We start from the raw sequence: 26258 nt of genomic DNA on the forward strand, positions 1-26258 counted from the left end.
GCAATATAATTAAATAATTTAATAAAATCATTAACAAAAAATACATATGCATTTATGTATGTATGTATGTACATATGTATGTTTGCTTTCTCTTGTGGGCGTGTGGGCAAAAGGCCTCGCTGCTAATTAACTACACCTACACACATTCATATCGCTGTTATATTTATTTGTAATTGTTTTTATGCATGTGTTGCTCCATTTTACTATGTACATACGCATTACTCTAGCGTAGTTTGTTTTTTTTTTTGCATCCCAACACAGTACGCATCTGTTTGTGTGCGTGTGTGCCTGTGTGACAAGCAGAACAATAATTTGTTTTGCTTTTGTATTCTTCGTAACTTTCGCTTCTATTTGTGTATGTGTGCGTGCTGTGTCTCCTATCGACTGAGATTATTTATGTAGAGCGCGTGCAGTTCGGTGCGCGGAGTATTCTCGAACAGGGCGGCACGATTCTGGCCTTCGCCCTTCTTCACCCAATGACCATACACGCGGAAGGCACAGCCATCAATAACCTGTTCACGATAAATGTTATTATCAGTGATCGATGTACATAAATCATGAATGCACTGTGTTATTTACCTTGCGCAGCACCTTGACGCGATAAGGATCACGTATGGCCTCCTCAACGTGGAGCGGCTCGGCCGTATAGCGTAGGCGGCGTATCCTAATGACAGCGCGTATTACTAATATGGCAAATTGGAACTTTTTGCGCGCATTGAAGCGACTCTGTTTCCGCAGCTAAATATACAAAAATGGAAGAAAAAATCACACATGGGATGGGGGTTAATTTGTTATAAGGTAATAACTTCAAAATTGTTTATTGTGTTAGGATTTGTTTCTTTATTTTTTAATATTTGGCTTATTAAGTTTTAGTTCATACGCCTTGGGTTAATACGGTTAATGTTAGCAGCTGTTCAATACAACAATTCTAAATGTGTGTATGTGTGTGTGTATGTATGCATGTGTTTGTTTTTGGTTTGTGGGGTTAAAACACCTTACGCGAACACAGCTTGCGTTACAAAAGTATTAGGCGACTGTATGTCTGTGTTTAGGTCAGTGTGAGTGTGTGTTTGTGAGACTTAGTCTAGGCATTTACATATGTCAAGTTAATCTTAAGCTGTTAGTGGCGTGCTATTATGTGCATTTAACATACTTATGTCGAGAGAGAGGGAGAAAGAGAGTTAAATTCACCACAATGTCAGTGTACGGGAAGTGCCAGTTTAAGTTTGAGTTTGTGTTTGTGTGGGTGCTGTTGGTGTTGGTGTTGGTGCTAATATGTCAAAAGCAAAAGCAAATAAACAAATACAACAGGATTGAAATGAACTCAAAAAGAAAAAGAAGTGTGGTGTAGTAAGCGAAACTGTTAAATCCGTGAGCAAGTGAAAGAGAGCGCATGCGGAACGCGCTCAGGGACAAAACACACACACAGACACAAATATTGATATATGTACATTGATTATAAACATACACATATATAGTGGATAAATATATATAGATATAGAATTTAACAATGGCATTTTTAAGTGTATATATACTGTATAGGTAACTAATTGTTTTATATATGGTTTTGCGCATTTTGACTTTGGTTTACTCACAAGGGAGTCTCCACAACACCGACTTATAGACACACATCTTATAAGGGCGTTGAGACTCTGACAATATAGAGAACATGACACACAAAACAAAACGTGTATATCAAATCATACAGAGGAGAAAATTAAAAACAAAACAAAAAACATCGTCAGTGAATCGGTAAGCGTAATTGTTTCTTTTTTTTATTTTGTAATTTTGAGGTTTTTTCATATATTATCTATGTGGTATATGTGGTGTATGTATGCATATGCTCAGATGAGTACGTAACAGTTACATTTAACGTAAACAAAAGTCATGCAAAGCAACAGGGAGACAGGGAGAGAACGATAGAGATGGAGGTAGAAGAGACATAAAGAGAGCCAAAACTACAACAGCATTATGATTAGTGATATACAACATACATATTTAATAATACTACATGGCTACGAGAATACAAACGGCAAAAGCGTTTTTATTTTTTACTATTTGCAAAAAAACCAATAGACCCAAATATACAAATAAATACTACGTTCTATAAAGGTGCATATAATACAAACAGTCTTTTTATATTGAAAATAAGACTAAAAACAGCTAAAAATAAATAATTCATAAATATTAAAAGTGTAAGAATAAATGTTACAAACTAAATAAAAGTGTGCGCTCCATTTACCACAGGGCTGGCAATTACAATATCAAAGTGAGGTGAGGTGGGAAGAGTTGAGTTGAGTTGAGGTGTGGTGAATGCGCCCTGATACATGGCTACAATATTGTTACTGTGCTTTAGTGAAATGAATGGAATTGAAATATGAGCTATGAACAGAATGTGTGTGTGTGTCGGCGCCGCTGCCATAGTTAAGTGTGCGTGTGTATGTGTGTATATGTGTGTAATGCACTAATCAAATACAACTAAAAGCGCTTTTGGTTGAGAGTTTCAAAAAGTAATAGGGAATGCGTTATAGAACTAAATTGATACGTGAACAAATTGATAAAACAAAACAAAGGAAAAACCTGCCTGCACTGATGAATACAATAAATGTTTAGCATTTGCATTTGCCGCACTCTCATAATTATCGTTATCGTTATCGATGCTCAAATGCTGCCGCGTCTTGAAAGATGTTGTTGAACGCTGTTGTTGTTGCTGCTGTTGTTCCTGCTGCTGCTGCTGTTCGAACTGCAACTGTTGCTGCTGTTGATAGTATACTGTAGCCGTTAATGTCATGGACGAGGCTGTATTGCAGGTAGAATTGGATGTCGTTGTTGTATCCTGTCGTCGTTGTTGTTGTTGTAGTTGCTGCTGTTGCTGCTGCTGTTTGTCCGGCTCAGGCGCAAAATAATTGCTACTGCTGCTGGTGGTGGCAACATCACGTAGTCGGTTCGATGAATATGAACTCTGCGGCGCACTGCAGTATATGTAGGAGGAGGATGTACCACAACTGCTACCAGCGTTGCCACTGTTCAGTCGATTATAGCGGAATTCTGGTTGATGTTGTCGGCTGGAGCTAGGACCGTTGGCGTTACTGTTACCAATGGCTGCACCGGTGCCAGGATAATGTGCAGTCCTAGCATTGGAATGCAAGTGCTGCATATACGTCATCTCGTTCATTAGAACCTAATTATCGCGTCATTTGTTTGTCGATTTCGTTTTCAGATTGAGCGTGACAGAGAGACAGAAAGAGAGAGAGAGAGGAGAGGGAGAGAGCGCGGAATTGGTAAAGTGCAGGCAGCGTGTATGTTGGGCAGGTCAAAACGCAAAGAAAATGAAGAATTGTAAATATGTTAAAGGTAATAAATCAAATGAAGAAAACCAGACAATAAACATTAAATTAAAATTATAAATATGTCTATGTATATGTATATATATTGTATGCCTAACTATGCTTAATCTAAAGACATTGTATAAGAGTGTAAACGCGCCTAACCTACGCTTTATATGCACCTTCTTAAATGCTCCTCACTTAACAAATAGCAGAACACATAGACATAAGAGGGGGGGTGACGCACACATGCAGTATAAGAGTATACCACGAATGTATACGAGGTGAATTTGTTGGGAGTTAATGTTAGACGGAGTTGGCATGCATTCGCTTTGTGGCTGCGGCGTCTGCAGATGCTGCTACTGCTGTTATCGTTATCGTTATCGATATACATAGAGATGTTAATTAATATCGCAATCGCAATGCACACGCACAGGGACAATGACAACGAATACATACATAGATAAACAAGCAAATATATATATGTACGTACATATGTTGCACTTATTATAAATTAAATTAAATACTAGAATAACGCACATGAGACAATATATATGTAAATGGAATAAAATGCAGCTGCATTCAATCAAAAAGAAAAAAACGACAACAAGCCAAAACGATTACGATAACACATAAAAAAAACATTGGTGTTAATTGAATCGAATTGATATCGAAACACAATGCAAATACATATACATAAGATATATATATATATATATCTATATATATAACAGACAAAATGCAACAAAATGTGATTTTATTGTTGGTTTGTATAATTTGTTGTTGTTTATTAATAGTTTTTAATAGTTTGAATCGTTTGGCTGCTGTTGTAGTTGTTACATTAGAATTGGGGGGTTTTGGGTTAGTCCAGTAATAATTCGTTACCAGTGCGATTTCAGTGATGCGACTCATTCTTCTGGACTTGGTCGAAAGGCTGCGCTTGAGGCCATCAATATTTTGCTCGAACAACTATCGGGTTTGTTATCGAGTTATCGACAAAAATTTATTTGTTTGTATTCGTGTTTCGATTTTTGATTTTTTTTTTAAATAAACAATTTTTTTTTTGGTATTTGTTCAATATTTTTCAGTATTTTCAGTATTTTTTGTATATTTAAGTATATGTAAGAAAAAGAAAAAAAGGTTCGTATATAATAAAGTTGAAGAATAACAAGAAAAAATAGGTAAAGAGGATGAAGAAGAATAATGTGCTTAACTTAAATGCAAAAACATAGGATCTATGAATATATATAGTTAAGTATATCAGATATAAAAAGCTTAATAAAACATCGAACGGAATTAGCAGCTGATTTCTATAACTTAAACAGGAAATATAAAAGTACAGTAAACACTCGATAAAATAGAAGTGTGTGCGCTCAGAACTGAATTATAAGACGTATACGATTTAGCTTAGCGAGTGTTGACTGTAGTCGTGTAAGGCGTAGCTAATCCTCTAAGCGGATTATCGATTATCTTATTTAGATATATATAAATTTAAGATATTATTATAGAGTACACAAAATAAAGCAATTATTAGGCTGGGTGTGCGAGAAGTGTGTGAGTCACAGTAGCGCGTGATTGGGGGTGGGGGGTTTGACTGGGTGTATAATAGGGGTTTTTTCTTTTAGAGACAATCGTGTAGGGGGCTCACATAGTGAGGGGGAGGGGAGCCTTAGGTCGTGCTGAATGTGTGGAGCTTAAGTTCTAGATATCGATAGATATATAGATGTATATAGATATATTAAATACTGTTATTAAATAGTGGTTTTTTGGTGTGAGGCTCTCGGAACTGCAACTGGAGTTCTAGACGTTATGGCTAAACATACTGACTAGCATAGTTGTGTAGATAGTATAGTTGTAATAATAGTAATGCCTAGCAGTATCGTGTGTATAGATTCCACATGGACTGGCGCTGCCACAGGCGCCGACACTTACCATTTGATTGAAGAATGGATGTCTTAATACTTCCTTAACGGTGATACGTTGCGCTGGATCAACGACTAGACATTTGCGTATCAGATCTTTGGGATCCTCTGTGGAATACAAATGACGTACTTTAATTTGAATACATTTATCTATTATATAGTGCGGAGAGCTTGACCTGAAATATCGGCCCATTCGGGCGAGGTGAAGCTGTATTTGCCCTCCATTATGTTGCGCAGCATAACCATCTGCTTGCGATGCCAGAACGGGGGACAGCCGACGAGCAGCGTGAACATTATGACGCCGCAGGCCCAACTGGAAAGGATTCGAAATATATTTAAATAGGTGTTTAAGCAGTTGCTATGGTCTCTTCTGCTTACATGTCCACTTCCTGCGAATAGCCTGGCGAGCCCTCGAACATGTTGCACTTGAGCGTCTCCGGTGCCAAGTAGCCCGGCGTGCCACAAAGATCTGTTGAGGGAGAATAGTGTATAACACATTATAGTGCATGCTAGATATATATATATATATATATATATATATATATATATATATACTGTACAGTATAGTTTAGAGTGAGACAAAGAGAGAGAGAGAGAGGCAACTGCCCAAAAATGGATGATGTTTATAAGATTCTTGTATTCACGCCTGAAGCAAGCGTCTTTTGAGTTAAGCTAAACCTACTTAGATCAGCTGAAGATGCACTAGCACATAGTCTACAAGTTGTGCTGATTGTAACACTATACTACATTATTAATGTCATACCTAGTTCAACTGACAATCCTGGAGAACACTTTTCACCTGACATGACTACAACTTGAGCCAGTTACACCTAAACTTAATACTCTACATAGCTCCATCTATCCATCTTGTTCCATATAGAGCATCAAGTTAAGCTAAACACATAAGAGGTTCGGGCACAACAGCTCATGAAATCTATGCAAATTTTGAAGCTGCCTTCTCGAAGCTTGGTCAACGCCTCGATTACATTAAGGATCGGACAACCATTGACAAGAGTTACATTTCCCATAGCTTATCATGTATCCTGAGCCTTGCTGTTGTGGGTCTCCCCTCTCTTAGCCCATGCCAGCATTCGTTCTGTTTCACCTGTAAGTTTCTCGCCCTCGCCCAGCTGCCGGGCGAACCCAAAGTCGGTGATCTTCACATTGTGATTCTCATCGAGCAGTATGTTCTCGGGCTTCAGATCGCGATGAACGATATTCTTGGCGTGTATGTACTCGACACCCTCGAATATCTGGCGCATAATGGTGCGCGTCTTCTTCTCGGAGAGCGTCACCACCGATGTCAGATAGTCAAACAGTTCGCCCTTGGGGCACAGCTCGAAGACGAGAAATACAAATGCATCCGATTCAAATACATCCTGCAAATCGACTGGAATACGAAGAGATGGAACGTGTATTACTAGATCTGTATATATGTATATATATTTGTAGGTTTTTATGTTTACTTATGTAGGGATGCCCTATCACTTGGCGTAGGATTGAGATTTCTTGTCTGGTTGCTTCGAGCATGTGATATGGATTCGTTTCGCCCGCCTCTGTCGTGGCGCCCAGATCGATAATTTTCGCTGCGAACTCTTTGCCCGTCTCCTTCTCAATGCAGCGACGCACCGTCGAGCTGATGCCCCTGCAAAGAAGAGTATCAAAGAGGATCAGAGAGAGTGTAAACGTACATATAGGTATAATCGTATAGTTATATCTGAAGTTCATCTAGCAGAGATGCAAATCACGCATTCCAGAACCCTTTTGCAGTCTTGATTGGAATGCACGCTGCACTAAGATTTGGACTATCTAATTCAGATAAGATCTATTAAACTGCGCATTACAGCCTTACGACATGTTTATTCAGCCAATGGGTTTTGTAATTTGCAAACAGATAGAAGAGGGCGGAGAGACGGGAGAAGACAGACTGTAGAAGATATAGCTGCACAGTCATTGAAGTTCAGTTCAAGGTGCTTTATATACACTTGTCCCAAAAGCGAGTTGAACATATTAACTAGCATTCCTCTCTTCACACACACACGCTCCTCTCTCTCTCCCTCCCTTCCTCTTTCGCTTTGACCGCATTTCAACTTTGTTTTCTAGTTCCTAGTTCTCCAGCTTTCGTCTGTTTCCCATGCATTTTGGAGTATTACGCGACAGTTCACACGTCGCGGCATGTGCCCATTGCAACCGAATGGATCAGGCCACGCCGCTTTGAGTCATAGCTCAACAATTAGGCAACTCGTCAAAAAAGAAAAATTTTATAATGAAATAAACAAAGTTTAGAATTCTGCAAATTCAACAGAAACGGGAAGAACAAGCAACAATTGCATGAAGTAAATAAATAAAAAGAGTTAACTATTAAGTCAGGTCGAAACAGTGAATGCTCTATGCAGATCCTTAGAACTAGATCGAAGGTTGGGACTGAGAGCCAAGTGAACTAGTCAATCAATCAATCAATCAATCATTGAACAAACTGTTAAATTGATTTTCATGATCCGAGTCACAGCTGCTTAGCAAATAAACGAACTGGAACTAGATCAGAAACTTGAGCTGAAAACAGCTTTGAGCTAGGCTTTTGTTAACTAGTCAATCAATCAATCAATCATTGATGAATCTATGATCTACTGTGATTTTAGAGTCTTAAACATATATATCAATACTAGATCATATCTGGAGCTTTCATTCATAATATTAATAGTACTGTTTTATTTTCATAACAAATTTAAGTTGGTTGCGCCACAAACTTTGTATAAGCTTATTATCTTCTTCAATTAAAGATATATATTTATATCTTATGATATATTTATATATATATATATATATATATATATATATATATATATATATATATATATATATATGTGTATATATATGTCTTATAATATACACATATATGTTATGTAGAGATTGATAAGAAAAAAGGATTGTGTATTTAAACTCAAAGCGACTTATGAAAGTTCCAAGCAATTTCTGCTTGAAAACATACAGTTAACAATAGCGAAAGACCACTGTACTGCGCAATTGCAGCGCTGTTTTGCTTCTGCATAGTTTAAAGAAACGGTGCTTAGCGCTCAATATTGAATATAAGTTAGCGTATAAGACTGTATGTGTTTCGTCAAGTTTTGACTCGTATACTTTCTTACCTGCCCAGTATTTCTTTGGGCTCATATTTGGCATAGAACCCCTTGGCCGCATCCTTGTCGGGCAGCAGATCATCTTCCTCGTCTTTGGCCATTAGATCGAGTGAAATTTTGGCGACGTTCTCCGACGGCGCTGTGGCAACTTTTTACTTCTTTTTATTGTTGCTGTTGCTGCTGCTACTGCTGTCGTTGTTGTTGTTGTCAGTTGTAATCCAAATCCGCAGTTATATTGTTAGCGACAGATTTCAATTCCACAATAATCCCCCCACACCGTTCAATCGCACGTTCTTCAGACACTTCCTCCCGCTCTCTTTCGTGCGCGCGGTCTCTCGCTCGCTCTTTGGTATGTTGCTATTTTTATAAACGAAACGAAACGAAACAAATCGACGCGATGCGATGCGATCAAAGCACGAATTGAATCTGTTCCGTTATGTGTCGACTACTTGCGACTGAGTGGCCGCTGCTGCTGCGCCGCTGACTTTTTTCTTTGCTTTACTTTTAATTACCAACAAATCGTTGGCGTTGGCGTCGCTGCTGCGGCTGCGAATGCGAGTGTCGCTTTTGTGCCGGTGTTTTGCAGCTCTGGCTGGTGCTGACTTTGTATAAGAAGAAGCAGTAGCAGCAATTGTTGTTTTTGTTGTTCGATGTATAAGTCAAATGTGGGCTGCTGCGGCTGGTGTTGCTGCTGCTGTTGCCCTCTCATTCCCACTCGTTGGCTCGGTAGCACTCAGCTGTTGTTACGGCTGCCGCTGCGGCTGCTGATTTAATTAATAACGAATGCCAGCTACAACAAATCGATTTAAACAGAACAAAAAACATAAAAAAACCAAAATCAAATCAAATAAAATAGAATTAACATTTTTTCCTCAGTTTTGCGTTTATAAATGATTACACAACGCGTGGCCCAATAAACGGCGACAAATGCGTTCACATGCTTAATTACATGCATTGACACTCACACTCTCTCTTACACAGCCACACACACATACACTCGACCCACCCCCCTGCTGACTGCCTCTCACTCTCTTTCACTCACAATCTTTGCCGTTTGTTTTGATCAGATTAATGCACATTTACTAGCACTGGGACACAACCATCAGAAGAAACCGAACTTAAACGCTGGCTCTGCCACAGCTGCTCTTGCAGACGACGTCGCTGTCGCTACTTTGCTTGCGTGTTTTTGTTGCCGCAGGTGAATTTCATTAAGGCTGTTGTCGCTATTGCTCATTATTTTATTTCATTTTCATTTACTGTGTTTCATTCTTTTTTTTTTTTTCAATTTGGGGGCTCGTTGGCCAACACTAGGGGTCAGCTGCAAATGCAGATTTTAATTCGAGGTTTGCTCTCCTTTTCTAGCGCACACAGCACAACACTATTGGGGCAGCAAGTAAGCAGGCAGGCAGCCAGACAGACGCACTGTCTCCGCCTCTAGCGGGTACATTTCAATGTCAACTAAGGTTAAAAGCAATACTGCTGGCCAGGGGAGTTTGCATTGCACATACACCGGGCGCACGAACAGCTGCTGGCGTGTCGAAACTTAACGGGCATAACTATTTGAGTTGTATTTTGTAATATTAAATAGGCAAAACAAAACCCTGTATTTTGGACACAATCACAATACTACGGAAACATCTACAAGTACCACAAATTAAACAGCTATCGATATCGAGTGCACATGCACCGATGTCGATAGGCATAAGCAAAGCAACTGCTAATTATATCGCATGCATGCGATAGCCAGTCCAAGCGACATTTCATAGCACGACCAGTGTTGCCACTTGGCTGCAGAAAAGCTGTTAAGATTTGAAAACTTGAATTTGAACTTCTTTTTGCATTATTTTTTTCGTTTATTTGACATACATGTATATTTACGTGTTTATATTTTGTTTTTTTTTTTTTCATTCCTTTTTAATGATTGTTTTTGTTTTGTTTTGAATGGAATACAATTGTAAAAAATTAAATAGACGCTAAGGTGGTTTTGTAATAATTACGAGGCAAATGCTTACAAATTTTCTTGTCTTTGAGTGAAGCAGATTGTTTTTTTTTTCTTTTAGGGGGCGAAAGTTGATGAAAAACCATATTGTTTTTAAATTTTTATTTCTTTTTTTTTGTTTTACTTAATGCTTATGGTTTATTAATACTCCACAATGGGGCTTGATGTGGTTGTTAATTACCTGTGGCTCAACCTCGGTGTTTACATTTTTTTTTTTTTAAATCAGTTTTTGTTTCTTTTTTAAAGTACACAATCAAAAGTAAACATATCGTTATATTATATATATATGCATAGAGACGTACTAGAAAAAAAATATATTAATCAAATACAAAATACAAATAGACTTGCCAAAAAAAAATAACGGTTGCTCAGTGCCAAAAATACAATACAATAATATATATATATAGTATTATAGCATTATGTATACATATATATAATATGCATGTATATATCTGACAATATATATGTATATATATATCAAAAAAAAAAAAAAGAATTGTTTTTGCTCTTTTGCAAACGTGATTTAGGCCTACGACTTATAAATAATATCTATGTATATATATACGTATTTTCTTGTTTCTCATATTTCTTCAGGATGTGGAACGAAACGGAGTGTGGAACACGCTTCAGTTCGCTTCTGGGTTTCAGTACAATAAATCAGTTTTCTGAGCGCCTTCGCTATAAACAATGCCGCCCGCTGTTAGAAAGTCATCGACATCATCTGCTCCAGCCGCATCCTTGGCATCCTTGACTCCACTCTGGTCGTCAGCATCCTTCAGCAGGCCCTCGCTAATGCCCAAAATGCTACCGTTGCCATTGCCATTGAAGCTATTATTGCTGCCACCGTTTGTGGCAACTGCGCTAGGAGAGCGCGTTACGCCCAACTGAAACAAACTATCCATGGGCGACGCCTTGAGGGGGGTGTAAAAGCCCAAAGCTGTAGAGCCTGAAATTGAGAAATCGATTAATCCAAATTGAATAAACATAAGAAGTCAAAACGATTAATCGATTTAGTAGGCGAATGTGTGAATCAGTGTTGCATAATGTGCAAATTAAAATGAAACAAATTTCAAAGTGAATGTGTGTGTGTGCGTGAGTATGTGAGTGTGTTTTCAATTGAGGTTAGTTACCTTAGGAGATTAATATGAATTGGCGATAGGTTTAGTTTTTTGTTTTTGGTTTTGTTAGGCTTCAGTTCTGAGTTAGCCAACACCGTTAAAAGGTAGTTGTTGTTGCTATAGTTGTTGTTGTGATTGTTAGTGCTGCCAGTGTTGTCAACGGAACAAACGACAGGCAGCGCTCCAGCGTGCGAGCGAGAGCGTGAGAGTGCGAGAGGGAGAGACGTTGCTTTGCACCTGGTTTTGCCGCCTCTTTTGTTATTCATTTCATTTTAAGTTTTCTTTATAATTTCGACTTGTATGTATATTATGATTATTGTTTGTATTATTATAATAGATATTATTTTTAAGTATTCTGTTATTAGTTTTAAATAATATCTGCAAAAGAAATTAGTAAAACACAAGAGAGGGAGAGAGAAATAGAGAGTGTGTAAGTGAGTGAGTGAGCGAGGGAAGAGAAAAACAAAAAATTGTTTAAATAAAACATTAGTTATATATAGATATAGTTATATATTATAGAGCTATACGAAAGGTGCCAAACAGCTGTTAGTATTATACATAGATGTGACTTAAGTAAGTTATTTGTGCTACAGCCAACTTAATGCATATGCTATTTTATTTCAGTGTTGCCACATCGTTGAAGTGTTGTAGATATTGATGAAACAGTGAAATGAAAACATTTAGTTAATTGGAAGGTATAGCATTATAATTAGCAGTACCAACAACGCACCAGGCAGATAAAGGTTGGGAGTCGTAACGAGTAATAGGGAATACGGAGTAGCAGAGTAGTGGCAAGGCCTAACAGGCAGAGGAAGTGCTTAGGGAAGGCAAGTTAACTATAAGGAGTAACGAGTAACGAGTATCGGGTAATGAGTAGCGAGAAGTGAGACAACGGACTATGCTTAGTGTGTGTATACATTAAAGGACTTAAGCGAGAGGATTAAGAATCAGGGCCTCTACCTTTGCGAGTGACGAGTAAGTACACATGAGGCTAGCCGAGTAACGAATAGCGCGTAACGAGTAGCGTGTAACGAATGTTTAGTGAGCAACTTAGGACTACCCTTGGCACATACATTTATATTTTAGCCAATCAGCAACCACTGGCATTTAAGGAATTTGGGTAAGGGCTACTAAGTGTACAAGGGTCTGAGCCACAACCAGAACGCGTAGCGAGTAACGAGCAGCGAGTTACAACCAACGACACAAATTGTGACTTTGTGAAATACATTTAAACCAAGATGGACGTTTGAGTAAGTTTACAACTGGGAAGTAGCGAGTAAAAGTTGTAACAAGTAACGAGCAACGATTAGCGAGTGAAGAGATAACGAGCTGCACTTGCCGCGTATCGTATCTATCGATTCACCAAATATATACAGACATTTAAAGGAAATGGGATTGGATCTGGGCCACAAGCATAGCGAGTGACAATTCGTCATGATTTAACCAATTGGTGACCTCAGGAGTAAGGCGGGATAAGTGAGTATATATTATATGTCCAAAACCGCATTGGAATTGGGTCTGGGCCACAACCATAGCGAGCAGCGAGTGTGAAGGAGCCGGGCTTACAACGAATACAAATAAAAAGCTTGAGTTTGCCTACGTTTCGCAAGAGACAGGATGGAACGTAGAGCAGAGTGTTTAGACATAGTAGAGCGTGTTGCCTGGAATGCGGGCCTGCAGCAGGGCGTTGGATGCGTTGGGTAGCGCTAGCGACGACGACGACGACGACGACGACGACGAAATTGACGACGTGGATGACGCCGACAGGTTGTGGGTGGCTAAAGGCAGGCTGGCGCGACGGCGACTCAAGCAACTTCCATAGCCGCAGGCAGTTGTTGTTGACGTCGTCGTTGTTATCGTTGTTGTTAAAGTATGTTTGGTATATTTACTCTGCAGCTGTTGCTGTTGCAGTTGCAGTTGCAATTGCGGCTTGGCGGCATGCGAGAAGGAGGCAGCTTTGCGCTTCGCCAGCTGTGTTGCAGGAGGCACTGCTTCATTTTGCAGAAAGCAGGCATATTGCGGCTTCAATAGAACCGAAGGTCTACGACGTTGTTGTGGTTGTTGTTGTTGCTGCTGCTGCTGTTTCTGCGGCGGCGGCTGCTGTTGTTGATGGTCCATTAGCTGTGGCTGTGGCTGTGCCTGTGGTTGAGGCTGTTGCAAGATAATACCCCTCCCTATACTTGGGTAATCTGCAAATATGCGTGATCCTTAAATAGAAAGCCTAACAGCTGATGCTGTGTATGTGGTGCACGGGTCAAGGGTCATAGTTGGGCTAGGGGCTGCGCGGGGCGATAACTAGAGATAGCTAGATAGTTGGGTGTGGGGTGAGGTGTCTGGCTGCTTGAGTAGCTCAACGTAAGTGCGCAACACCCACCTGAAGAGCTGAATTAGTTTTCGTAATTTTTTGAGCAGCTGCCGGCCAGGTGGCAACGCCAATTGCCAGCAGCAACGTGCAGCCCTGGCATGACCTAGACAGCAGTCCCTAGACATGCTAGTTGAATTGCAGTTAGCGGCAATCGCTATGTTAACTGTAACAGTGGCCTTTTCTGTAAAGTGCAGAGATATGTTGTTGTTGTTGCTGTTGTCGTTGTAGTCAGCAAGCATGCATATGCAATTGGATCGTATGCGTGCGTACGTGTGTGTGTACGTGTAGGTGTGGTGAGTATGCTATAACAGGATGCTGAGTGCGTGTGAGAGAGTGTGTTAATGTTTATATTGATGCCTATCAATTTTAGCCCCCCGCATAGATGGCGCCAATAAAACGTGTTAAAACTCAAGAGCACAGTACTACGACAAAGACAGTTATATATATATATATATTTATATATATAGACACAGAACAAAGGCAAAGATAGAGTGAGAGAGACAGAGACAAAGAGTGATAGAGATAGATAGACAGAGAGAGTTGCGGCTCTTGGTAGACATGCACATACACACACTCATGTATAAATATATCTATCCATGTGCATGTGTATGTTTGAATATAATATATATATGACAGGGTTGCCACACTCACCTAATGGTAAATTCCCCAGCATTGCGCTGGTCGCCGACGTTTTATGTGACGTCGAGGATGTAGTCGATGCTGTCGGAAGCTCTATTATCTCATCAACTGTTACATGATGATGTTGTTGTTGCTGCTGTTGCTGCTGCTGTTGTTGCTGCTGATGCTGCAAGCGTAGATGCTCCTCATAGAACAGCTGATGATGCTTGGTCGCATTACCGTAGGGATCGGCATACGGCGGATCATCAACGGTTTGCGACGCCTCGGAGGGATATTCAAACGTTGAAGTTAACGTATCGTTAAACTGTACGCGGAACTGTAAAAGCAAAGAAACTGTCAGTTATATAATAACGGTAAGTTATGCATGTGTGCATGTATGTAGGTATTGATGTATGTATGTATGGATGTATGGATGTATGGATGTATGGATGTATGGATGTATGCATGCATGTATTTATGTATGTATGTATGCTGATATCTGTCCCATTGATGAAACGCACCCAAACCCCAGCCTACTTAAATTTCTTCCCTTGTCCCCCAACCGGCCCCCCTCTATACAGAGAGAACCCCAACAAAATCCACTTTTAATGCATTTTGATTAATAGCGACGGCACAAATAAATAAATAAGTATATGATAACGCAACAAGGAAATGAAAAAAAGAAACATAAATAAAATCAACAACAATCAAACTAGTTTGAATAGTTTAAGCTGCAAGTAGTCGTCAGCTGAAATACCCTAGCAAAGACTTTTGAAAGACTTTATATAAAACTTTTGATAATTTCAGATTCTTTTCTGGGAATTAACGCCCATAAGATTTCGCTGCTAATCAAAAATATACAGATAAGTTTTTTTTTATCAAAAATATTCTCTCTTCCATCCTGGTTTTCACTCTTCGCTCATCTAGTCAAATATCTTCTCAGCTGTTAGACTCTGCAGCTAACATAATAGATTAACAGCATGTTAACTGCGTTAATGGCATGTTAACAATGTATAATCTACAGCTTACATTTCTAGCACGGCTTCTTCCACTCGCCTCTATCGCTGCTGCTGACGCTGGAGATGAGCGTGTCGGAGAGCAAAGCATGAAAACGATAAACAAACAACAACAAAAGGGAAATGAAAGTGGCTCAAGTAAGTTTTCTTACGCTTTTTTCTGCCCTTAATACAAGAAGCGAGGAAAACAACAACAATTCTGACAATAGGAAAACAACAAAAATATAAAAATAACACAAAAGGAAATCTTTACAAAACAAAATAAAAAATTTTAAATAAAATAAATAAAACACTGACCCCGTACGCTTTAAGAAATAATTGCTGTTAATTGTTTTGCATCAGTTTTTTTTGTCAGCGATTAAAAGCTAAACGAAAGTGAAATTAAGGCCAATATGCTGAAGCGATTTAAATATAAAAAAGAGAAGACGTAGATTATCACAAATTGATAAATTTAGTACAGTGAAAGCCGGCTTAAGTGCACAGCCAACAGTTAGGCGATGTTCTATTTGCAAAATTATCAAATATAAAAATTCTTTTCGATTTCTTTATAATTGTATCTATTTTTTTTCTAAAGTTTTAACTGATTTATAGTGCTTTCCATTAATTTTTACCATAATACCCTATATAAAAACAAATTGATTTGATATACGATAAGACTCTGTTTTCATTACAATGCGACAGAATCTTCAATCATAAAAAAAAAAAAAAAAAAAAACAAAAATAGAGTATAGACTTCGTTACAATTAATTGGTAGCCCACACACTGTACAACAAAACTAATCTTATCTTATCCTTGCCAAACAAAAACACAAAAAACAAAAAAAGAACCCATGCAATCAGAAAATACTCAAGTTTTTTGGTGAGTGTGGAATTAGTCATGCCTTACGGACTAGCTGTAATTGTAGGTACTATTATTTACGTATGTATGTTTGTGCATATATATGTATGTATTAGTCATGAAGAGGCAATGATTGGCTGTATGTATGGGGGAATGACTGGAATGAAATGCATTTCCGCATATATGTATGTATGCATGGTGATGGTGGGTGTGAGGGGACGGGTTCCCATGACGTCTGGTTATACTCACCGATGAATCTTTGGGTTTCTGTCGTATGCTGGACTTGCCGTCGATCACAATATTCGCATTCTCGAACTCCACATCGCAGGGCGAAGGCGGACACATGGAATAATCATCGTAGTCCGTGTCTGTCGATGTCTCCACCGAAAGGTCGCCCAATAACACGAAGCCCGGTTCATTTGGCTGGAAAGTGAAAATTAACGAAAAGTTAAAATAAAATCTCTTTAAAGCTCAGTTTGTAGATTGGAAAAAAGAGGAAGAAAGGAGGTTGAGTTATTTCGAGGCCGATATCGGTTGCTCTGAATCACAGCTGTCCCATTTCTCGCCATGTCAGACGCAGAACCTAATGGACGGACCATACATATACCAAACAAGAGATAATAAAGTTCAGGCAGAGATAACAAAAAAAAAATACATGTATGTATAAATATATATGTATATATACGCAAGTATATATTTACGTACATACATAAATACATAAAGAGTCCAACAAGAACTACGACAGCAACAAACATAACAAGAACAACAGGAGGCATAAAGCAAAAGCGACCAGAATTGAACGTCAAAAAAGAATTGACAAAATTGAGTTCAGAGCGGCATAAAAACGGGTTTACTATTGTCAGTAGCAAGAGCGAAAGAGCGGGCGCTTGTTTTGCTCACGAAAGGCAGAGAGGGAGCGCAATAGGCAGTGAGAGCAGGCGGCTTTGTGTTGAGCAGAGTACTTTTATTCAACACAGCTGCCATCAGAAACAGCTGTGCAAGCCAATGCGCCCCGCAGAGCTCCCCCCTGACACGACCTCTTGCAACACCAACTCACCACAACACCAAAGAGCTTCAACATGCGCTCCGCTCGTTCAATGCTCTCCTTCATAAGTTATAATATATCTTTGTCTGCTTTAGCCTATGTACATACATACATATGTATATTTGTATATACATACATGTACATGTATATGCATGTATAAATGAACGTAGCAGCAGGAAGCAAAGAACAAATGAAGAAATATCGTAATATGTGTATGCATACATATGAATGTATGTATTTTGTACATATGCATACATAGGTGTATGTGTGTATGTGCCAGAACGGGTTTTTACAATGCAATCGCAGGCAATAAGAGGAAGAATTTGCCAATCGCAGCAGCGCATCCAACACTTTTTTAATGTTAAATAAAATAAAGCGTCTGGAGCTCACACCCATTTGGCAATATGTATGAATGTGTGCGCATGCTTGGAAATTGATCAACCCATTTGCATAATTCGCAATTTATTGAACACTGTGTTGGGCACTTCTGAGCAATTTCCATGACGCGCGCCACTCAGAGGTGAAGCTTGAAAAGCTCAGACAACAGCGTTGCGCCTTCACTTGGGGTGCGCATCACTCTTGAACATTCAGAAGGTCACTCGGAAAGCCGCGTTTTCGCGTCACGCGTAGTACACTCGCACATGCATATATATGTACATATGTATGTAACTACATACATATGTATGCACATATAAGGAATTGAATTTCAGATGCTTCCTATACAATTTTCAACATTGAAGCTAGAGTTGGGAGCTTGTCGTGCTTTCTTGTGATGAGAATTTTTTTCCAAAGATATGTATGTCGTTAAACGAAATCAAAGCATAACAAATATAAAATAGCTAAATTTTTTTTAAAATCAACTTATAAAATGTATACACATTTCGTGTACAAATTAACACGCTCCCATCTCTAGTTTGAATTTAAACTGCTTGTTAGACAACAGGATTCGCTTGATGTGACATTTTACAGTTTAGCTTTCAATGGAAGCGCGAAACAGTGTTTTGACATTCTTTACATTTTGTTGCTATTGTTGAACTTTCCAAAATGCGCATGATCTTCCATGCTCTCTCGCTCGCTGTCGTACTCTTTCTCTCTTTCGCGGCCGCGGTCGCTCTTGCTCACTCTCTCTCTTTCTGTCTCTCACTCTCTGTTGGTGGGCGCTTTGTTTCGCATTTGTTTATATGGCAAGCGAAAAGCACAAGCCACAAACAAAAACTGTCTGTGTATTGGGGGCCTTGTTAAGCCAAGTCTGTGTTCGTGCGAATGTAAGTCTGTGTGTATGTGCAAGGGGACTTGCAAAGATTAAGAAGAAATATAACTCATACAGAAAATAAGCATGAATAATGCGCAACGGCGCCGCATTCCAAGCATAGCTGGGCAGCACCAGTGTGTGTGTATATGGGGGAGGAAGGGGGATTGCTTCGATTGCTGATAAGCAATAGCAAACAGCTGTCTAGGCCACCGCAACGGGGCGTGGTGGGATTGTGTGTTGGTTACTCACCTTTGGCAATTCTCGTTTACGCCTGTAGATCACAACATCGCTTTCAATATAATCGGGCACCTCCTTGCTGCTCTTGGAAAAATTGAACACCATGGAGGTGTTGTTGTCCGCATGGGAGCTGCTGCCTACGCCGCTACTGCCATTGGCGCCACCTGTTGGCTGACGGCGCTTGCGTAGCGGCCAAATGGGCGAAATGCCGCTGCCCGCTGCGTCCGTTTCGCTGCCATCCTTGGTGTTTATCACGGTATCCAGACTAGTAGCTGCGGCGGTGCCGACGGCGGCAGCTAAATCTGCAGCCAATGCTGTTGATTTTTTCATTTCATTAATGCGATTCTTTTCAATCTCGCGACTGGTCAGCGGCGTACCGCATCCGGAACTAGAGCTTGAATTATTCAGCAACGGCCTGATGACACCAATTTGCTTCGTTGTTGTTGTTGTTGTTGTAGCTGCAGCAGATTCACTGTTATCGCTTCTGCGTTGTGGAAGCTTTCGACTACTGGAACTAGTGCTGGAAGCGTGCGCGTTCTCTTGCAAGGCGGCAGCAAATGAACGCTGGGCGCTGCCGCCAACGCCTCCTGCTTCATCCAGCGGCTGCGCTGCCGTCGGCGCCGCTGCTGTTAACTTATCGCCATTGCAAACATCGTCGCCGTCAACTTCAGCCTCAGCTGTTTCTGCTACGTCGCCGTCGTCGACGTCATTTTCGTTGCCTTCGTCGTTCTCTTCGTCTCTACTGTCATCGTCGTCGGGCTCGTCGGTTGCTGCCTGCGTGCGCTGCTGATCGCTGACTAAGCGCTGATTGCTGCCACCCGCGCCCGCCCCTACGACGGCCTCTGACTGCGCTGTCGCTGAGCTTTCCAAGTGAATGCGTTCCAGCATTTTGCTTATGTTTGTCACAGGCGAATCGTAGGCAGCGCAGCTGGCTTCCAGCTGCCTGGGTATAATGTCTGGAACGACGGCGCTTGCGACTCGCTGCTTGGGTGTCGAGGCAGCAAATCCAGCTCCTGTTGACGGTGTTGCGGCGCTGTCCCGTTTGATGCCGCCGAGAGCACTGCTGCTCGGCGGCTTCTGTTCCTTGATGATCGACTTGTAGCTGGCTACTTTGCTGGCAACGCCGCCGACACCATTGCTGCGCTGAGTAGCGCGTGGTCGCCGGTTGGCGCTCGCCTCGAACATCTTCAGGGTCTGTTTGACCAAGTCCGGTGGAGGACGTTCTGTGTCATCGATGATGGAAGTCAGACGCTTTGGCGGTGTTGCGTCGGTGCCGCTGTGCAGTCGCTCGCGTGCATTATGAATCTTATCTTCGATGCTGACGCAGGTGGGCGTGGCGGGGGCAGTGACGGTAGCTGTAGGTGTAGCTGTAGCTGTGCCTGTTCCAGTGACAGTAGCAGACGTAGCCGTAGCCGCAGTGACTACGCTGCTGTTAACCGCAGCCGCTGCCTGATAACTGGCGCGTTGCGTATTCCAAGGCGACTTCTCGCAGAGCAGCGCTTCGACAGAGCGAGCGCGTTTCATAACCTCGTTGCCGCGCTTAAAATGACGCGAGCGCAGCCCATTGCCGTTAAGCGGCGTCGGCTGTGTTGACTGTTGCTCCTGTGCCACCTGTTGTTGCTGCTGCTGTTGGCGTAGCTGCTGTTGTTGATGCAAGACATTGACGCTTTTGATGTAGCCGCTGCTGCTCGCTGGCTTGGCGCTTAGTATAGGCGGCGCTGCAGTGCTGCGTGTTACGTTGACGTTGACTGCAGCGGTAACAGCGACTGTGTCGCTGCTTACTTGCTGCTGCTGCTGCTGTTGCTCCTCATCGACGTCGTCGTCGTTGCGATCGAGCAGCGTATTGAGGCTGGTGGAGCGCTGCAGTCGCTGCTTTTGGCTCTGTTGGCGTGACTCGCAGCGCAGGGCTAGATTTAAATAGCGGCAGCGCAGCTTGGAGACAATGCCGGGACCATAACTGAATTCCTCATTGTGATCGACGCTATCCAAAAGCGTTGGCAGCGCACTGCCGCCAACGTCCAAGTCGGCATCGGCGCTCTTTAAATGCAGCTGTTGTAGCTGCTGCGGCTGCTGTTGATGATGTTGATGATGATGATGATGATGGCGCTGTTGGCCATTTTGTGTGGTTGTCTTTTTCATTTCTTGCATGGCGACCATTGTCGTTTTTACCGCTACTTTTGTGGGCGACGCGGCCGTTTGGCGTTCCAATTGTTGATATTGTTGCTGTTGCTGCTGCTGTTGATTTTTAATGAACTTGTTGCTCTGCAATTTATCGGATATTTTCGTTTTACAATTTTTATCAATTATTATTGGCGTACTATTGCTAAAATTAAGTAGCGCTGCTTCAGCAACGCTCTGGCCTGGTTTGCATTTCGTTTGCAACTGATTTGCTGACGACGACGAAGTCGCCGTTGTTGCTGTCGTTTGTTTCACATTTGCGCTGCCGCTGCCGCTGCCGCTGCCACCGCTGCCGTTATTGCTGCTGCCTATTGCTGTTAATGCTCCAGTTGTCGCTGTGCCAGTTTCAACTTCACCAGAGCGCCCGCTCGTGTACGCCATGCCAGCGTTATTCACCTCAACGTCACGCTCTCCGCACGCTCGCTCGCGCTCTCTCTCACGCTCTCTGGCATCCAAATTTAGAATCTCTTCTTGCTCCTTGCCAGTTGATTGACTTCTTGTGTTGAATAAACTTGATCGCTGCTTTGGTATTGGTGTTGCTGCTGCTGTCGCTGCTGATGCTGCCGTTTCGGCTGAAAAGGCCGTGGCTAAGTCTTTGCCTTGTGTACTTTGGGCTGCTGCTGCTGCTGCTTCATCTGCTGGAAGCGTCTGATGACCTCCACTTCCAATAAAACATTTCTCAGACTTTTCCTCTGTTGTTGGTGAAGTCTTAAATGCTGCTGCTTGTTGCTGCTGCTGCTGTTGTTGTTGGTATGTTTGGCTTACATTTCGTTTCACATGCTGCTGTTGACTAGATGTTGTTGTTGCGGCTGCGCTGGTTTCAGTTGCACCTGAATCTGCAATAAAATTGGCCATAAAACGAAAAATCAAATTGATGACAAATTCAAAAAACTAAAAATGAAAAAATAGTAGACATTTCTTTTATTTGTGACTAACGGACGATCGGTTGCGTTGACTTTTAGTTCAATTATCAATTGATAACATTCGATAAGAACAGGTACACAGCAATACACGTTTGGGCAGTCAAGGCGAGTGGGCACGACTAGCCATTACCCTGTACTGAGCTACAGGACACAAACTGGATGCTTGTAGTAGCGTGTGCCAGACTAGCTGATACCCTGCAAGTCACTGCAGATGTTTAAGCTAGAGCACTTTAGTGTAGGGTGGTCGACTAGCAGTTACTAGCAGTGTGCCCGACCTTATACCCAATGTGCATCAATCGAATGTGCTCGACTAACTGTTACCCTGCATTGCGCTGGTAAGTAAACGTTAGACTGCTCTGGAGTATGCCTGGCTACCTTATACCCTGTATCGAGCTGATTGATGTGAGCGTTTTTCTGACCTGACTAGCATTTATCTTGTAATGAGCTACAGGTGGTAAAATATCGATACACGATTTCCTTCGACATAGATAAATATCGATTTATTTTAAATATATCGAAAGTATGGTATATGATTTGAGCTGTTTGCTTACCATCAGGATCAGTTATTAATGCTGATCCTAAATATAGTATATACATACTTATCGATCGATATATCGATACTTCTTTCACTCAATTCCCAGAAAAAAGAAACACATTTTCAGTCAATTCGTCGCACATTTTCCGAGGAATTGCGGATATTAAAACAGGCATAGCTGCAATTGATATCGATAACCGATTACTCACAATAGTTAAAACAGTTGTGTATGTGTGCGTTCTGGACTGTTGATATTCACAGGTGAAATAACATCGAGCCAAGCGAACAGCTTTCAATAATTATACTTTCATTTCTTTATCAGCTCAACTTATTTACGTGGCTAATTATATACCCCAGCTGCAAAGCCAATTGCAATCTTACATCTCCTATATATAGAGATATTGATATGGATATGGGTATGTCTCTATATATACATGCAGACATACATACACATTTATGCCATTGCAGCTGGGGCTATTGCCACATTCAGCACATTTGCGATTTCATGAATCGATATCGATACCTCGAATTTGTTTTTCTTTTTCTACATTTGTTCCCGAACGAAACGTCTTCAATTACAGAAAGTCATATATATATATTTAGTCATTATATATGTATATAATGTAAACCAGACTTTTAGTTTATTTTCATATTTGAATTTCTAGACATGATTATACTCGTTCACGAACTACGAAGAGTATATTGGTTTTCTGCACTGTGAGACGTCCGATGAAGTGTTAGCATTTTTCCAATCGGCATATATAATATCTGGTATCAGAGAAACCCTATTAGTCTGTTAGTCAAACCGTATAATTGAGTTACTGATTATCCAATAATCATATAACATATGGTTTTTAAGAAAATAACTATATATTTTCACAAGTTTTGGAGCTAGAGCTTCAGAATTTGACAATTAACTCACTGGACTTACGCCCTATTGAGGTTTACCAATAATTTTGTAACTGTTTTTGGCCCGCGACATATATATATATTAGTCCTTTTGAAGAGGAGCATTACTTCAGTTGCTATACAGATCAAGATATATCCGAATAAAGTCGATTTTAACTTTGTCGGAGAGAAAAGATTTTGAAATCTATTTGGTAGGCTATATAAATTTATATATATCTATATATAGCTTACGCTAAAAGTCAGGTTAAGCGCCTGACGTGCTTGAACTCACCTGCGGGTTCAGTGAAAGCCGCACAACTGCCATCAGCTGTTGGGGCCGCTGAGGTGGGGGAGTTGGTGGCGGCGGCGTTTGTTCGTGCCACATTTGTTTTGCGGCGCTGTATCAAATCCTTTTTCCATTGCGGCATATCCGGCAGGAAGCCCGAAGGAGTCGTTGCCGGTGACATGGCCTCAGCTCCAGTTCCAGCTCCAGCTCCAGTTCCGCTGCCAGCTCCGGCTGCGACTCCGACGTCGGCAGCTAAATGCAATGTAGGTCGCTTCGGTGGCTCCAGCGAAGACATTTTTGGCTAAATTTAACGCTGCAATTGGCATTCTGTGTGTTAGTGCATCGCATCAGCCAACGGACTCGCGCAGTGATTCAAATAGTTAAATCAAAAATAAAAACAATAATATAAAATATCCCGTTGCTCGTTGCCCGCTGCCCATTGACCGCTCACAGAGACGTCTCGACCCAAGCGCTCAGCTCGACAAACTGAAGCGCGGCTCCGACAACGCCAACTGCAATGCATCCCACATTCCGCTACCAAAGTGCGGGCCTAAGCGAAGTATTAACTCAATTGACCCAGCTGATACCCTAAACTAAACTGTGACCAACACGACTCAGCTAGGGCTCTGGAGGCAGCTACAAAATCTAGCGTAGTTCGAATTATCTAAACTTATAAATTAATGCAAAATATTTATACAATTTGTATGAAAAAAACAAATGTAAAATAATATTGTTATATATAAAGCTTTTCTATAAAAAATATATATTTTTATAACAAAAAATAATGATACTTATATTTTTAATTTTAATTTTTATATTCAAGCTAATTTTTAATCAAAACTCAATTTTTCTGCCACTTTATTATTCACTATTATTATCTATATATGACAATTTCAAAGCATCCTGTTTTATTTAATTAATTGAATAGGTGATTTTCATTTTTTCAATATGGTGTCATTTAAAAAATTCTTTAATTTTTTCTCACAATTTTATTTTGTTCTTGGGTAGCGCATGTATAAGTCGACTTGACCTGGTATGCTTCGCTCTTTGCATTTTGCGTTAATTGGATTAACTGTATTTGTTTTCTTTTTCAATAAAAGCAAAGTAAAAAAAACGAAAGAAACCTCAATATTTGTTTATTGTGTAAAAAATAAATCAAGAATAATTAAAAAAATAAAGGGTGAAGAAGCAGATCACAAATGATGAATATGCTAAATATATGAATATATAAAAATGCAAGTGAATTACTTTTCATTTCGTTTCGCTTCATTTTTTGGCTTTGATTTTCTACTATTCGCGCGATCGCTCCTTTTGTAAGAGCGTAAGAGCGAGGGGAAATGATAATGGGTGAGCGAGTGAGAGCGAGACAGAGAGAAAGAGAGTGCGGCAAGTGTCAAATTGAGCTCAGCTTAAATCATAGTTTTTCATATTTGCCTCTTACTTTTGCATGTGTATGTGTATGTTAGTGTATGTGTGAACATGTGTATCTGTGTATAACTGTCGTGCGTATGTGTGTGCGTGCAAGGGTGCAGAGCGCAGGAGTGGAGCAGGGGCTGCAAATCGCAGACGAAGCATAAAATAAACAAGCGGCAGCGGCGACGCTGCGGGCTGTGCATATTATCGATTTTTACAAGCTGCAAGAACTTTTGAGCTACACACACACACACACACACATCGAGTTAAATGCCTGCATACATACATCAATAGATATGTATGTATGTGTGAAACAACTTTTGCAGACTGGCGGCGGGTTGAATAGAAAGCGTCTAACAGGAAAAAAGCCGCACAACAAAAAAAATAAAGGTAGGCTGCAAATTAATGTGTAGCCCCCCTTTTTGGGTTGGCCAATGGTCTGGTGTTCAAATTAGTTTGTGATGCCCGCTAAGAGCCGGGCTCTGTTTATTTACACACGCATACACACGCACGCACGTACGCACATAGATGCGAGTATAAACATAAACAATTTGATGGGTAGTTGCTTACTTTTGCGTCCAATTCAGTGTGGTGGGGCCTTAACTTGTATTTGTGCACATATGTCTGATAATTGTATGCATGGATGTAATTGATAAGCAGCTTCTTAAATAAATATTATATACGCGCACTTTCTTTGCACTGCACTCGGTATAAATGCAATTAAGTCACCGTTCACTGCGCTAAAATGCTCCCAACCACTGAACAGTGTTGGCTTACACACAAAACTATCGACGTATATATCGATAGTCGGCTTTGTATACGTTTCGATATTACTTTGGAGTTTGCTTAACATATTTTAAGTTTGTTAAACCATGCAAGTCATATAAATAAACGTATGTATATGTATATGTATTCTCTTACTAGCTTTTCATTGTACAAATAACAAAAATAACATTTTCTTATCGTGAAGTTGTTGAAAATCGATAAAACACAAGTTGACAGCAGCTCAATTTTATACTTTCAACCACATTCCTCAATACTCGGGTACATTTTAATAAGTTAAAACGGTTTCAACAAGGTTTGTAAGTTTAAATTTAAGCAATTATCTGAACATAGTTTTGGCTTGTTTTCAAATAATTGGGTTAGTGCTATTCATTAAACAA

At 40.6% G+C, this 26258-nt stretch overlaps 2 protein-coding genes across 7 annotated transcripts; both read right to left on the reverse strand.

Moving 5' to 3' along the window:
* Positions 1-19: 19 nt before the first annotated feature.
* On the reverse strand, positions 20-10072 carry LOC111605130 (phosphorylase b kinase gamma catalytic chain, skeletal muscle/heart isoform). Of its 5 annotated transcripts, none has more exons than XM_023323496.2 (11): positions 10034-10072; positions 8395-9175; positions 6715-6893; positions 6354-6638; positions 5627-5717; positions 5425-5561; positions 5259-5356; positions 4212-4295; positions 2585-3181; positions 580-738; positions 20-512 (listed from the first exon to the last, which is right to left on the reverse strand). In XM_023323496.2, the coding sequence occupies exons 2-11, from the start codon at positions 8484-8486 to the stop codon at positions 378-380; spliced, it is 1857 nt and encodes a 618-aa protein (XP_023179264.2). In that variant the 5' UTR covers positions 8487-9175; positions 10034-10072; the 3' UTR covers positions 20-377. The 5 variants fall into 5 exon arrangements, with proteins under 5 accessions (XP_023179264.2, XP_023179263.2, XP_023179262.2 ...); XM_023323495.2 differs by lacking the exon at positions 10034-10072 and adding an exon at positions 9894-10026; XM_023323494.2 differs by lacking the exon at positions 10034-10072 and adding an exon at positions 9428-10026.
* Positions 10073-10867: 795 nt separating this feature from the next.
* Positions 10868-25844, reverse strand: LOC111605115 (serine-rich adhesin for platelets). 2 transcript variants are annotated; one of them, XM_023323469.2, is made up of 6 exons: positions 25666-25840; positions 23689-23995; positions 18885-21886; positions 16588-16761; positions 14519-14822; positions 10868-11330 (listed from the first exon to the last, which is right to left on the reverse strand). In XM_023323469.2, exons 2-6 carry the CDS (start codon positions 23975-23977, stop codon positions 11029-11031), a joined length of 4071 nt encoding a protein of 1356 aa, XP_023179237.2. In that variant the 5' UTR covers positions 23978-23995; positions 25666-25840; the 3' UTR covers positions 10868-11028. The 2 variants fall into 2 exon arrangements, with proteins under 2 accessions (XP_023179237.2, XP_023179235.2); XM_023323467.2 differs by lacking the exon at positions 10868-11330 and adding an exon at positions 13110-13691 and having other exon boundaries at positions 25666-25844.
* Between the last annotated feature and the right edge of the window lie 414 nt (positions 25845-26258).

Source organism: Drosophila hydei, unplaced genomic scaffold (assembly GCF_003285905.1).
Source record: "Drosophila hydei strain 15085-1641.00,03,60 unplaced genomic scaffold, DhydRS2 tig00000237-arrow-arrow-pilon, whole genome shotgun sequence".
Classification (NCBI taxonomy): domain Eukaryota; kingdom Metazoa; phylum Arthropoda; class Insecta; order Diptera; family Drosophilidae; genus Drosophila; species Drosophila hydei.